General features: G+C 32.0%; 3 protein-coding genes across 3 annotated transcripts; 2 read left to right on the top strand and 1 right to left on the bottom strand.

The window, feature by feature from the left end:
• Positions 1–833: 833 nt before the first annotated feature.
• On the bottom strand, positions 834–2748 carry LOC18032010 (probable pectinesterase 67). Its single transcript, XM_006419311.2, has 5 exons — positions 2403–2748; positions 2130–2292; positions 1516–1722; positions 1173–1420; positions 834–1048 (listed from the first exon to the last, which is right to left on the bottom strand). Exons 1-5 carry the CDS (start codon positions 2684–2686, stop codon positions 895–897), a joined length of 1056 nt encoding a protein of 351 aa, XP_006419374.1. The 5' UTR covers positions 2687–2748; the 3' UTR covers positions 834–894.
• Positions 2749–4110: 1362 nt separating this feature from the next.
• On the top strand, positions 4111–6343 carry LOC18031499 (GDSL esterase/lipase At4g16230). The gene is made up of 5 exons (XM_006419310.2): positions 4111–4534; positions 4631–4761; positions 5098–5343; positions 5437–5692; positions 6077–6343. The coding sequence occupies exons 1-5, from the start codon at positions 4312–4314 to the stop codon at positions 6298–6300; spliced, it is 1080 nt and encodes a 359-aa protein (XP_006419373.1). The 5' UTR covers positions 4111–4311; the 3' UTR covers positions 6301–6343.
• Positions 6344–11965: 5622 nt separating this feature from the next.
• Positions 11966–14206, top strand: LOC18031425 (probable enoyl-CoA hydratase 1, peroxisomal). Its single transcript, XM_006419309.2, has 3 exons — positions 11966–12560; positions 13445–13727; positions 13894–14206. Exons 1-3 carry the CDS (start codon positions 12151–12153, stop codon positions 13996–13998), a joined length of 798 nt encoding a protein of 265 aa, XP_006419372.1. The 5' UTR covers positions 11966–12150; the 3' UTR covers positions 13999–14206.
• The last annotated feature ends 553 nt before the right edge of the window (positions 14207–14759 follow it).

The raw sequence follows: 14759 nt of genomic DNA, 5'->3' as shown, positions 1-14759 counted from the left end.
AGGGGACAGTGCAAGGATTAGTGGCGGCAGTTTGACTGACGCTGAAGCTGCAGCCGCAAGAGTTGAAAAGCAAGTTGCTGGTGGTAATTTTGATGGTGATGTGAAATCGTGAATACTGTTTATGAGATTGGTTCTAGGAATAAAAGTGATCTGGGTTTTGCTTATGGTGAACAATTAATTCTATGGTGCATAAGACACAAAGATGTGGTGGGCCACGGAATTTTTTTTTTATTATATATATTAGGTAGATCCCTATAAAGAGGAAAGATATATAAATTCCTATGAGAGTAGATTCGAGTTCCAATTATTATTAGGAGATTTTGAATTGCTACTTATATATATATATATGTGGCCGAAGATTTTTTTTTTAAATAAAAAAAGATTTGTAAAAAGTAATAAATTATGATCAATGATAAATGTATACTAGTAATATTAGTAATGGTTGATATGGAATTTTTATTATAAGTAATTCAATACTTTTCAAGTATATCGCTTAATTTCAAATGAAATGACATTAATTTATTAGTATGATATTAAATGATATAATTAGAATAATAAATAATTTTACAAGTTATGAAATTTATCATTTTATAAAATAAATGAGTGCCACGTCAATATCTAAAATAAAAATATTGAGATATTAGTTACAAAATCCAATATTATTCTCTCATTAGTAAGAGTCTGTAAATGTGAATGTGATACGTAAAAAGTAGCTTCATTTTCTAAGATACTATCAAATTTCTGTAGCATAAGGCTAAAGCCCAAAGTACAAATACCAAAGTTAACAAGCTTAAATTAAGGAAGAATGCTAAATCGGTGGCTAGTTAGAACCACTCGAATCAAGTACATTTTTGGTTTCCTAAACTGGAATCAACTTCTTGCTAAAAGTAACATTTACACCCAAGCTGGTAGCCAATTCTTGCCATCTACAAAATCAATGGACATGAACTTTTCTGCTTCTTGATCACTAAGTTGTTTCGACCATGGGACCCGGTGCTTTGCCTCAGCTCCCGGTCCATGGCACCGGTACTCTGCCTGGAATAGGTTGCTGTTTCAATTCACAACATCAAGATTTTAGAGAAAATTAAAATTAAAATTACTAATGCTAAATCTTCAAATTGATGTGATTTAGTATCATTTTTTTTCTGAGAAAATGGAATTAAATTCCTTACTCTGTGCTGCCAACATAGCTCCAATTTGTCCAGCCATGGGGCACAATGGTCCTAGACAAGTAGGTCTTGGCAAAAACTACCCTTGAATAGGCACCTTTGGCTCTTCCCAAATACACATCACCAGTTCCATAGACTTTGCCTTCAATAAACACAAATCCACTATTATCAGTGTTATCTTCTCTATTTTGAGCTGTGATAGAACCATGAATCTTTACTCTCTTGTCATCTATCACAAAGATCTCACAGTTCTGCAATCAGCAAGTGAAAATCCAAAATTATTTCTATAATTAACTTGCTTAAATTGTGATCCAAAAATGGAATATTAGCTGTCTAGCTGAGTTACCTGGAAAATGGACCTGCCGCGGCCGAAGATGAAATCGATTGAGCCCTGGATGTAGCAATTGTGATAGTAGTGCCTGCCTTTGTAATCGAAGAGAGTGTTGTGGGTACTGTAAAATGCACAGTGGTAAAATGCATTCATATCTGCACCCACAAACGCTGCCACTGACTGATTTTGCGAGGTAAATGCAACTCCCGTAGGTGCCTCATTCTGTGCCCAAAAAATATGAAAAAAATAAAATATAACTATGGGTTACGTTCTTCTTCTTCTTCTTCTAATTAATCTGAGTATATCTACAGTGCAGTGCAAGTCCTTTTTGTGCCAATGCCTTGCTCTCTTCATTAAAAACCTCTAGTTTTCTGTTACATGGTTACACCCTATTGTTGACCATAAGTTTTACGGTAATGGACATTATATATGATAAGTTGGGGGACATAAACAAAAACTTGAGAGTTCAAAAATGAAAAGTTTCAAAAACTTGAGCTATTTCGATGGAGAAGAGAGGCAGGAGCATTGTACTGTAAAGATAGTTCTCAAATAATTTTAGAAATCTTCAACGTTTAATGATGTTGTTTAAATAGTTTAAGGGGGTAAAATAAAAAAAAAATTTCATGCACCTTGAAGCTGATACCAAAGGCAATGAAGTGGGGAGCTTCAACGGAGAATGTAGCAGAGTCCTTATTGTTAGTAGCACTTTGCGACCAAACAATGGCCGTTTTCCCCTTACCATTTCCTCTCATGAATATGTAGGGCTTGTCCTCTGGTATGTACACCTTCTCTCTAAAGGCCAAAATTGAATTAACAAATGTATCAGTGTATTAACTTATCCGCAATTGCAGCAAACATAATAAGTACGGAGAATTGAGAGGAAAATAAATAAACTAAATTACCTGTAAACGCCTTTTCGAACATGGATAATGATCCAGTTAGGGTTCCCTTTAGGAACCGCATTGATGGCATCTTGTATGGATTTAAAGTCCCCGTCGCCATTGATGTCAACTTTGATTGTCCGGTTGGTGTTCAGTTTTTCTGTCAATAGAGGAGCATCAAACACGGTTTTCTTGGTCAAGCTATGGACACGATCGGAGAAACAAGTGAGTTGGAGAAAAAGAATTACACCGGCTACGTTAATTAATCGAAAAAATCTCCAAGGAAGCAAATAAGAGGACGACATTATGAAATTGCGGGATATTGAAAGGATTATGTGAGAGATCGTTGCGAAAGAATTGAGAGATCTTCAAGATGTTATTTAGGGGAGTGGTTTTTTCGGAAGTTAAAATTGGATGTCAATAAATTGGCGCGGAAAAGTCTGCTAGGTGGGTACTCACTATTTTGGAGGGCTTCCAGTAGATTCTATGTGGGGCTTAAATCTTTTGAATTGAGAGTTATTGAATTTTTGTGATAAAAGATGCCAAGAGTTGAAATTAGTTTTAGAATTGAAAGAACTAAAACAAGTACACCCATAAAAAGGAACCCTTTTATTAGTTCATTTTGAGGTTGAGAAACAAATTTCCAAATAAAGTGTTCTGCTGGAATGGATGATAATGATATAGTTTTAAGTTAAAATGCTCATCGTACTAAGAAACTTTCATATGTGCTACCAACAACATGTCATATGTGTGGCATATGAAGTCTTTCAAAAGGGCCACAATGGAGCTTGTGGGTGGACTTAAATGATGAAGCTTCAATGGGAGTTGGAGCTTGTGGGTGAACTGGCCCAAAACATCCGTGGGTGAACAGTGAACTGGCCGAACCGAAAGGCTGAATACACCCCAAAATTAAAGACACACAAGAACCCTGGTGATCCTATTTTGTAACCATCACTCGCGGTGACAACTGCCAAATTCCCGCATTTAGTCTTTTCTTGAATTCTGTTATGTCTCCATCATCATACTACATTTTTGTTTTAATAATATAATTCATCCATTACTATGACTCTGTGAGTTTTACTTTGGACGGTAGTTAGTTGGTAAAAGAAATAAATGCTTACATGATTCATTTCACAATCTTGTCAACCCCCCCAAGCGATAAGAAATGGCGACTTGCCTTCCCATTTAATTTCTTATTAAGAGTCTTGATTTTTAAGGGAATATTTGGGACGAAAGTACAGTGAATGACCACTGGCTAGAAACTGTATTTTTTTAGGAATGCATTAAATTTCAAGGATGCTAGTTACTCACTTTTGAATGTTGATAGTAAGTTAGGTCTCCTGGTGGTTGAAAAAATTAAAACGTTTCTGTTCTCTCTTAACAAACCAGCAGCTCTGTTTCTGGTATTTTCATAAGCTGCTGGTGATTTTGCAGGGCATTCAATGTTTTTTTTTTTTTTAAATGTCATATACAATTTGATTTTACGAGGAGAGTTCAAATATTTCGCCCTAATAAAGGTGAGAATCGTGAGATGTACACCACATTATAAATATTTACAAATTTACAAGCAAGATAAATTTTTTACACACTCTTTCATGATGGGAGATTCTTACCATCCAGCCAATAAATATAATGCTGACTTTTGAATACAACATAATGTTCTCACTAGATTCTGCTTTGCCTAATAACGCACCAAATTTTTTACACACTGTGGGGTATAGATTTCATTCATAAATACCCCATACTCGTCTGTTGGCAGCTGAAGTTTGTTGTTTCTTCTCTTATTAATTTCACCCACACAGCCAACATTGCTACAGTATAAGTACACCTTCTCTACACATGCTATAAATATATATGTACATTGAGTTCTTCACACTCTTGCAAATCTTCTTTAGCCCCACAAGTACAAAACTAATTACCCAATTGCATCATGTCTAGTCTTTCTCAAGTACTGACATTCTTGTTCTTGTTGAAGAACTGCTTTGCAGCTTATGATATTCCCGCAAATTTTGTTTTTGGTGACTCCTTAGTTGATGTGGGAAACAACAACTACATTGTGTCGCTCTCCAAGGCTAATTATGTACCAAATGGGATAGATTTCGGGGTGCCAACGGGTCGATACACCAATGGAAGAACAATTGTTGACATTATAGGCAAGTTTTGTTTCTCCTCTGCTTGATTCTTTCTGCACCAATCCTTCTTTGAAATGACCATATTAACACGTTTGTAATTTTCATTCCTTTTAACAGGACAAGAATTGGGTTTCAAAGGGTTCAGTCCTCCTTACTTGGCTCCCACAACAAGAGGAAATTCGATCCTCCAAGGCGTCAATTATGCTTCTGGTGGAGGTGGAATTCTAAATCAAACTGGCAAGATCTTCGTAAGGATTCTGATTCATTTTTCTGAAGAAACTTAATGTGTTTTAAGATTCAAAAGTTTACAGGCTATCAGATACCTACAATTAGAAATCTGCCGAGGTTTTGCTTAAATAGTTCTATTGCGGCTAAGTTTGAGTCCACAGCGGGCCCAGATCTGCCTACAAACAAAAATTTAGAAGAAATCGTTGCCCACAAGTGTCTTTGTTGCTTACAAGAAGTTGCACACATTAATTCTTCTCTCCTATCTACTATACTACAAATATAACAGTTAGCCATTGGCCAATTAAATGCATTAAATCTGTCTAATATATAAAATTTATGTAATTTTGCATGTACAGGGTGGCCGAATCAACATGGATGCCCAGTTAGATAATTTTGCAAATACAAGGCAAGATATTATCTCAACCATAGGTGAGCCTGCAACTCTACAGCTTTTACGAAGGTCTTTGTTCTCAGTGACAATGGGCTCCAATGATTTCATCAACAATTACTTCACGCCTGTCCTCTCAGCCGCTGTGCAAAAATTGGTTTCCCCAGATTTTTTCGTCGCAGCCATGATTGCAAGATTTCGGATGCAACTTACCGTAAATTAATTTTCTCACAACTCTCGATTTTCAGTTTCACTGCATTTGTTTAATTGAAATGTTAAAAATCAACAAATTTGAATTTCTCTGCAGAGACTTTATAATTTGGGTGCCAGAAAAATTATTGTGGCAAATGTTGGTCCTGTTGGGTGCATTCCATATCAGAGGGACACGAATCCATCGGCCGGAGAAAGCTGTGTTAGTTTGCCGAATCAAATGGCTCGGTTATTTAACACAGAGTTGAAGGGCCTTATTGCAGAGCTTAGCACATCTCTTCAGGAATCAAAGTTTGTTTATTCCGATGTTTATCGCATTGTAGCCGACATCCTGGAAAACTACAGATCATATGGTAGGCATTTTGTGAATCCTTTCTCGCCTTACATTTTAGTTTGGAATAGCTCCAGGCTCCAGGATCCTGTCAGACTCTTCAAAGCTTAAGGCTTTAAACCTAAAACTGTCTTCATGCTTGTTTAGGATTGAGATGTCAAATGGGTGCTTGGTAAGAACGTCTTCTGTTTTACAAAATGAAGATTTGAACTAGACTCATAAATATATATACCAATGTTTTATTTATACGAAATTGAGGTGGAGTGAGTTTTAATCCATATGCAAATTGTGAGAAGAAACCACTAGCTCTCTATGAGATCAATGTCACTTTGGTTATCGTGCACAGCAACTACGTTCTAAATTTATGTGATTTCCTCTTAAAAGAAGCTTTGTTCATTTATCGCAGGTTTTGAGATTGCAAATTCTTCTTGCTGCTATGTTGCTGGGACCCATGGAGGGCTGATCCCCTGTGGTCCATCGTCTAAAGTGTGCAGTGATAGATCAAAGTATGTGTTCTGGGATCCGTATCATCCATCTGAAGCTACTAATATCATCATAGCAAAACGACTTTTGGATGGTGATTCTGATGATATCTCACCGATGAACGTTCGGCAACTGGCTCAAGTTTGATGTGGTTGCAAGATAAAACATTCTATTTTTGTAATTTGATAGGTCAACACTATTAATTTTATATTATTTTACAATTTATTGAGACCCAAAACGAATAAAAATAATAAGAATATAAGAATTTCAATATTTAAGAATTGAAGTACCAATTTTATAAGCATATGATTTCTCATACATTTACATTTGTTATTAATTGAAGATTCACTGGTAGAAGCATTTCGACTATAATCATAGCTAACAACTAAATTAAAAGAAAGGAGCTATTTTTACTATATAAAATTACTTTAAAGTTTGAACACTTGTTACTCTATATAGTTGTATACTAAATTTTTTTATAAAAAATTAAATTTTACTTTGTACACTCTTTAGAAAAAGAAAATCCTTACTATGCAGCACATTTAATTTTAAGAGATTTGACACATATTTACAACAATATAATTAAATTTGTAAACAAAATATTTAAAACAATTTTAGATACTAAATTTTTTGTTTATTTCTACCTAATATTAGATTTTGCATCCTCTTTTTTTTTAGAGAGCATCCAAAGCAACTTTCAATAATAACGTAATAATAAAAAAAAAGGTTGATCTATAAATACTACCAAAAAAAGAAGAGGGGAAGGAGGACTACGCTTCAAATGATCTGGTTCATCATTACACTGCAAAAGAGAACGTGTTTTCCTAGATTTTTTTTTTAATGATGCTCTTGTAGACTTCGCTTAGATAAAAATTAATATTTTACACTAAAGTCCATTTTGTTTGACAAATTTTCAATTAAACTACTACTTGTGGATGGGTATAGGTTGAGTTGGATAAAATTTGCGAAAATTCAATCCAGGCCATAGTTGAATGGGTTGAGATAAAATCAACCCAACCAAATTAAATAAATATGTTTAACTCAATTCAATCCAACCCTTAAATCATCAAGTTGGGTTAGGTTGATTGGGTTAAAGATTAAATAAAACTAAAGTAAAATAAAGGAAAGATATAAAACTTGAAATGAAATTTATTAAAATCAAATATAACTCTACTAAACATGAAAATTTCATTCACTGTCGAGGGTACGATAAAGAAAGCTAAAAAATCAACTATCTTAAAATTAAGAAAATTTCGACAATGTGCTTATGGACTTTATTCTCGGCTTTCTGCTTCTCTTTTTTTAATTTTAAATTTAGACTCTTTAGATAGTTAGCTAGCATCACATTGAGTAACAAAATGAAAGTGATAAATAATTATGTACTGTTAAGTGTTTACTAAAAAATAAAAAGAAATTGAAACCAATTTACTTTCAAAATTATACTTGTAAGATAATATATTTACTTATACGAGAGATTGATTTTAGTTTTAGAATTAGAGTCTATAGTTGCAAATACAAGAGTGAATGGTCTCTTTTTGTAAAAATATAAAAAAAATTAAAATTAGGTTAGCTTTTTAGATCTTTAGGATTTTATAATTGAAAATAAACATATCGTCGTCATCATCTTCATTATTATTATTATTTAATGGGTTGGATTGAGTTAAACGGATTTATTATAATTAACCCAACCCAAATAATTAGGTTAAAAAATTGACTCAATTAACTCACAATAATCTACTTAACTTATCAAAATTAGATTGGGTTGAATTGGGTTTGTCCGCCCCTACTGCTGGTTGCCAAAATGCATCAACTTTTAGTTTTTGTTTCAAGTAATGCTAGGATTTCTAATATTTCAACCTCAACTAAAGTTCTACCTAATAGAACATTCATCTATTGAATAGTAGAATAGTAATTTTATGAGTTATAAAATTCATCTTTCAATAAATTAATGACATATAACATTAAACTCAAGTTAGAACTCAAATAATAATATTGTTTAGTTTTTGATACTTAAATAGCGACCATATTGATTTTGAAGTTAACAAAAGCAAAAATATCATTTTTACCTATAGGTAGAGAAATGTTGTAAGGGATGGCAATAGGGAGGAAAGAGGAGAGGGCAGTGATCAACATCCCTGTATCCATCTGATATTGTATTTATACCCCCGTACCCTCCCTCTTCCCTTCAAAATTGCTTGAGGAGAGGGGTATGGGGATTTCATAGGTATTCAATTCCTGAATAATTGATATTTTTATTTTTCGAACTTGATTTAATTATATTAAGGTAAAAATATATAATCGAATTACCAATACAAAAACATCAAAATAAAATAAATAAATTAAAATTATTTCCATTAAACTAAGTCAATATTATCAAAATTACAAGATCGTCTATGAAATTAAGTAAAACTAGAGCTTTAAAGTTGAACACATCCACAAAAATCACATGGTATTTTTTTTTATAAAGAAAAATATTAGGAAGTGGGTAAAGTCTAAGTCAGTTTTTTAGCCCCTACTTCCTCAAGGACTCGAACTTAGGTGGTCAGCTAAATAAAGTTGCTAGAAAAATATCAGTCACATGTTATAAATCATTAACAAAATTATCTTTATGAATCTTCAAATATTTATATTAACTGTTATTTATATTATTTTTATATTTAATGAGATTTATTATTTTCATACATATATTACAATTTAGATTTAAAAGTATTTATTAAAATTTTAAAAGAAATAAAATAAAAATTAGGATGGGAATAAGAATGTCACTAAATTTTATCCTCTAATGAGATATTATGTATAAATTGTCCTAGTTTCCATAGAAATTTCTATCATCCCCAAACATCGTTAAGACAACAATTTCGTGAATTGCCAAAGATGAAATTGGAAAGACTGATGATCTTCTCTGATTGAGGAATCAGAATCCAGAATCGGAATTATTGAAAGTGTTTACTTTGCAAAATGGAGATAAGAATCAAAATCAGAATTGTGGGGTTCAGTCGAAGTTGGGAATCAATCTCCGATTCCCAGGATGGATCATTCCCCCCACCCCCACTCCCACCCAAAATAAAAAATGGTTATTTTATCCTCAGTTAAAAAAAATCATTATAATTAATTAATTAATCTAATTATTCTAATTAATTAAAATATTTTGAATTTATTATTATTATTGATAAAAATTTTAAATTAATTAATATATATTATTAACAATAATTAATAATAATTTTTGAATAAATAATCATAATAATTAAAATATAAAATAATAATTATGATAATGGTTCATTAAATACTTTTTAACGATTTATTACAATTTATTTAATTTCGATTCCGATTCTAAAACAAAGTAAACATATTATGGTAATTCAGATCATTTCAATTTTGATTCTTGTAATTCAAGTAAATAACTTATTTTAAATTTCTATTCTTTATTATTATTTTAATCTATTTCAATTGCTACCCGAGTAATTTTTAAAAACCTCCCCTGAAGTTTGGGCTTGTTGTAAGTAGACGGCGAGAATTGATTTATTTGTAAAAAACTCTCTACCGTCAGTTAATTTTAACATTGACCGTTAGTTAACTGTGCAAAGACAATATTACCCTTAACAATAGTTTGTAGACGGAAATAGCTAAAAAAAAAAAACCAAGATTATTGGCTATTTTACCCTCTTTAAATTATTGATATTTTCTTAAAGTTCCTACAAAAAAAATAAAATTAAAAACTTGAAAAACCCTCTTTAAATTATTGATATTTCCTTAAAGTTTCTACAATAAAGATAAAATAAAAAACTTGAAAATGAAATAGTCATAATCGTTACCTATGATATTGTAAATCTTTGGAATTGACAAGGATAAAATTGTCAAAAAATAGGGTTTGTGCTTTTCGCGCCAACAATTTTAGTTTTTTTTTAGTTATGTTAGTTTACAAACTATGGTTAAGGGCAATATTGTCTTTACACAGTCAACTAACGGTCAATGTTAAAATTAACTGACGGTAGGGGGTTTTTACAAATAAATAGATTTTCGCCATCTACTTGCAACAAGCCCAAACCTCAGGGGAGGTTTTTAAAAATTACCCATTGCTACCCATTCCGCTTCGAATTAGTAAACGCACGCCATGAATTTAGACATTTTTGCAACGAGTGGTTTATTTAAAGGATCCCCTTAAGTTGCAGTTCACGTAAGTTATAGCTGTCCCGTAAACTTTTATTTAGACCCCTATACTCTGTATTATTTATAATTTATTCACAAGTATTATAAAACTTTCTCTGTATTATTTATAATTTATTCACAAGTATTATAAAACTTTCTCTGTATTATTTATAATTTATTCACAAGTATTATAAAACTTTCTGTATTATAAAATTTCATTTAGCCCCTTACACTATGTTTTATTTCATTAAAACCTTTAGAGCACCAATTTGTCGCTATAATTTTAAATTCTCAAAATACCCTCCATTTTATTAAAAATATAATAATTATTAAATGAATTATAATTATAATAATTTTTTATTATAACTATAAAAATAATTATAATTTTTAAATAGATTATTATTATTATTGTTGTTGTTATTATTATTATTATTATTAACAAGAATAAAAATATTATAATTAATTAATCTATTAACAATTAATAATAATAATTTTTTCGTTAATTGTTAATAATAATAATTAATGATAATAATTATTAATAATTAATTTTTGAATAATAATAATAACAATAACAATAATTATAATAAAAAATAATTGAGGATTTTATAGTAATTTGTTACTATTTAACTCATTCTCAATTTGATTCTAAGACAAAGTAAACACGTAAATGGTAATACATTTCATTTTAATTACGATTCATGTAGTTCAAGTAAATAAATTATTCTTATTCTAATTTTTCATTTCGATTATAGCTATTTTGATTTTAACTCATTATATTTCTAGCTATTTTCGATTCATGTTTAGTGAACACACTATAAAATTATAAACTACTCTATATTCAATTAGACCACTCTATATTAGTTACAATTTATTCATAAGTATTACGAATTTTATAGTGCATTCACTAAATAAGAATCGAAATTAGCTGGAAATATAATGAGTTAGAATTGGAATGACTATAATCAAAATAAGGAATTGGAATTAGAATAATTTTTTTACTTAAACTGTATGAATCGTAATTAGAATAAGCTATATTACCGTTTATGTGTTTACTTTATCTTAGAATCAAAATCAGAATGAGTTAAATTATAACAAATTACTATAAATTCCTTAATTAATTTTTATCATAATTATTATTTTATATTTTAATTATTTTTATTATTATTGTTCAAAAATTAATTATTAATAATAATTATCATTAATTATTATTATTAACAATTTAACGAAAAAATTACTATTAATTATTTTTATAGATTAATTAATTATAATACTTTTTATTCTTGTTAATAATAATAATAATCTATTTAAAAATTATAATTATATTTATAGTTATAACAAAATAATTATAATGATTGTACTTATAATTCATTTAATAATTATTATAATTTTTTAATTAAACGGATGGTATTTTGGGAATTTAAAATTATATGGGTGAATTGGTATTCTAAAGGTTTTAATGAAATCAAACAGAGTGTAAGGGACTAAACGAAATTTTATAATATAAATAATTTTATAATATTTATGGATAAATTATAAATAATATAGAGTATAGGAGGCTGACTAAAATTTTACAAGATAGCTGTAACCTTCGTCAGCTGTAACTTAGGCGGACCCTCATTTAAAGGATATTATCTGCAAAGAAGGAGAAGTGCAGTTGTATTGCCCATATCATATAATTTGTGCCGTGCCGCCCATACCACGTGTCGCTATCAGTCAAGCTCGGCATCACTTCATCGATAAGGAATTTGTTATTGCACGCACTTCAATAAAACACTGTTACCCTTAAATTTAACTCAATTAAAAAGCCAAAAAAATACGAAAACACTAATCTGAAACCCGGAAACATCTACGATGGGCCAAACTAAATCCGAAAATCTAATCCTCGTGACCCGAGACCCTATGGGGATCGCTTACGTCACGATCAATCGTCCGAAATCGCTAAACTCGTTGACCAGGTCAATGATGGCGGACATGGCGCAGGGGTTCAAGTCGTTGGACAAGGACGAATCCGTCCTGGTTATCATCTTGTCAGGGTCGGGTCGTGCGTTCTGCTCCGGCGTGGATTTGACGTCAGCAGAGGACGTGTTTAAAGGAGACGTTAAGGATGTTGAGACTGACACGGTGGCACAAATGGAGCGGTGCCGGAAACCGATCATCGGGGCCATTTCCGGTTTCGCTGTAACGGCCGGGTTCGAAATCGCGTTGGCTTGTGACGTTTTGGTTGCCGCTAAAGGCGCAAAATTTATTGACACCCATGCTCGGTTAGTATGCAAGATTTCTTTTAGTTAATTTGTATTTTTACTAATGGGAAATTTACCTTTGGATGGGAATTTTTTTTTTTTGGGTCAATTTTTAGAATATTTTGTAATTTATGAGTATGAGGATGGTCCCCGTTATGAAAATTTAGTAAAATCGTTGAATTTGTGGATAGTAACTTGCCAATTTTTGTGGGTTGATAGTTGAAGCTATAACCTTTTACTTAGCAAGTATGATTAAAGCTTCATATGGCATTGTGGTGCCATGGATACGACCCTTACTGTGACATGGAAGCATGTAGCTACATGAGCAGCAGCTATCAAATGATGGGGATGGTCGGTTATTATAGCTTTTGAAGTTGGGTACGGATGGTTAAGATTTTTTATGGAATAACTGTGAGTTGAATTCAAATTAGCTACCTTAGCAAAAGAAGTGCTTACCGATCGAACATGCTAAACATTGATACTAAATGGAGCCCAAGTTTGAATTTTATGAAATCTGAAATAGATCCCAATGCATGCGTTATGATTTTTGTTTTCTGAAGCATCTGCTTATAAGCGTTTTAAACGTTAAGCTGTTTGCTTCCTTAGAAAACGTACTAGTGTACACATCACTGGTTTATAAGAACACCATAGGAATATGTTGCTAAGAAATGGTTGAAATGTTTTAATGCCAAAGGATTTTTTAGAGTGGTAAAAGCCTTTGGTGGGGGCTACTTCTTGATGCCTATTGCAATTGCAACGGCAAATGTCGAAATAGAAAGTAGCCACTTTGTGCAAAATGTTGAAGTGCCTGGTGGTGGATGGTGATTGATTTTTATTACCTTTGTTTTGCTGTAAATTATGTTATAATATATAAACGTGCATGTTTATGCAAATTGTTCATTCAGATTTGGGATATTTCCTTCATGGGGTCTGTCTCAGAAGCTTTCGCGCATTATTGGACCAAATAGAGCTCGTGAAGTATCCATGGCAGCTACCCCTATAACTGCTGAGCAAGGTGAGAGGTGGGGCCTGGTGAACCATGTTGTTGAAGAAGGTGAATTGTTGAAGAAAGCGCGCGCAATTGCTGAAGCAATGATAAAGAACAATCAAGACTTGGTGTTGAGGTATAAGGCAGTCATCAATGATGGTCTGAAGCTGGACTTGGGTCATGCTCTTGCGCTTGAAAAGGTAATATTTTGCTTGCATTCAAGGTTCCTGATGTTGTCATCTACTGCTTGTGACCCAATAATACAAAGTATGTATCGTAACTGATTTGACATATGATATGGTGTTACTATAACATGTCATTTCAAGTGATTACTTGATTCACGTTAGTGCTTTTATTTATTTACAGGAGCGGGCTCATGACTACTACAATGGAATGACGAAGGAGCAGTTTAAGAAAATGCAGGAGTTTATAGCTGCTCGGAGTTCAAAGAAACCCTCTTCCAAGTTGTAAATTCAACAAATGATCAGCATGTCCTATACGCGACTCTTTCAAATTCAATCAATTGGTTCTTTCAATCATTTATCTTTAGTAGCAATCAATAATTTGCCTAAAACCAATGTAATTATTTGAAATTTGAAAGGTTCAAAATATTGTGATCAAAGTTGTGTTTTCAGAACTTGTTGCGACCCCTATGTTGGAAATCCAATGTTTTTGGACATTTCTGTGTTCTATGCAAATATTACCAATTGAAGACGACAATCGTGAAGGGTTCTGACTTCTGACCGTTGAGCGGAGTCCGCGCTGAAACGACGTCGTTGCAGTCTTCTGGGCAAAAATTGAGAGAAACGAAAGCCAAAGTCAATGTTATGACTTAGAAGATTAGGGTTCTCTCTACTAGAAAAAATTAAAAGTAAATAATTAATTAAGATTATCTTGACGGGGTGGGAAGTGGGAACTTATTAATGGTTAGCACTCGTAAGAAGAATAAAACTTATAATTACATATAAAACTTTTTGTGAATGTCTCGCACGAGGGAAAATGGAGGCAAAGCTTGGAGAGCAGCTATGGCTTCAGGTTCTTTTATTTTTTTTTCCTGTTCTGCAGGGCCCTTATTTTATTTTATTTTCTCCATGAAACCTTATTAATTATTTTGGTTTAAAGCCTTAAACTATAAAAATTTTGGTGATTTTTTATGGAAAATTCTGAGCTTTTTCTTCCACTTCTCGATCTCTTCTATTTTATTTTCTATATCTGTTATCAATTATGTGTGT

The sequence above is a fragment of the Citrus clementina genome, unplaced genomic scaffold (genome assembly GCF_000493195.1).
Source record: "Citrus clementina cultivar Clemenules unplaced genomic scaffold, Citrus_clementina_v1.0 scaffold_9, whole genome shotgun sequence".
Taxonomy (NCBI): Eukaryota; Viridiplantae; Streptophyta; class Magnoliopsida; order Sapindales; family Rutaceae; genus Citrus; species Citrus x clementina.
The sequence above is the reverse complement of the archived record's forward strand: the minus strand, read 5'-3'. Positions and strand labels throughout refer to the sequence as shown.

Bases quoted from the DNA above. Each gene is read 5' to 3' on its own strand.
- LOC18032010 (XM_006419311.2), bottom strand. From the start codon at position 2,686: ATGTCGTCCTCTTATTTGCTTCCTTGGAGATTTTTTCGATTAATTAAC. The intron at 1,723-2,129 runs GTGCATGAAATT...TTTTGGGCACAG, and splicing joins CCTTTGGTATCAGCTTCAAG to AATGAGGCACCTACGGGAGT. The intron at 1,049-1,172 runs GTAAGGAATTTA...GAATTGAAACAG, and splicing joins AGCTATGTTGGCAGCACAGA to CAACCTATTCCAGGCAGAGT.
- LOC18031499 (XM_006419310.2), top strand. From the start codon at position 4,312: ATGTCTAGTCTTTCTCAAGTACTGACATTCTTGTTCTTGTTGAAGAAC. The intron at 4,535-4,630 runs GCAAGTTTTGTT...TCCTTTTAACAG, and splicing joins AACAATTGTTGACATTATAG to GACAAGAATTGGGTTTCAAA. The intron at 5,693-6,076 runs GTAGGCATTTTG...CATTTATCGCAG, and splicing joins GGAAAACTACAGATCATATG to GTTTTGAGATTGCAAATTCT.
- LOC18031425 (XM_006419309.2), top strand. From the start codon at position 12,151: ATGGGCCAAACTAAATCCGAAAATCTAATCCTCGTGACCCGAGACCCT. The intron at 12,561-13,444 runs GTTAGTATGCAA...TTGTTCATTCAG, and splicing joins TTTATTGACACCCATGCTCG to ATTTGGGATATTTCCTTCAT. The intron at 13,728-13,893 runs GTAATATTTTGC...ATTTATTTACAG, and splicing joins ATGCTCTTGCGCTTGAAAAG to GAGCGGGCTCATGACTACTA.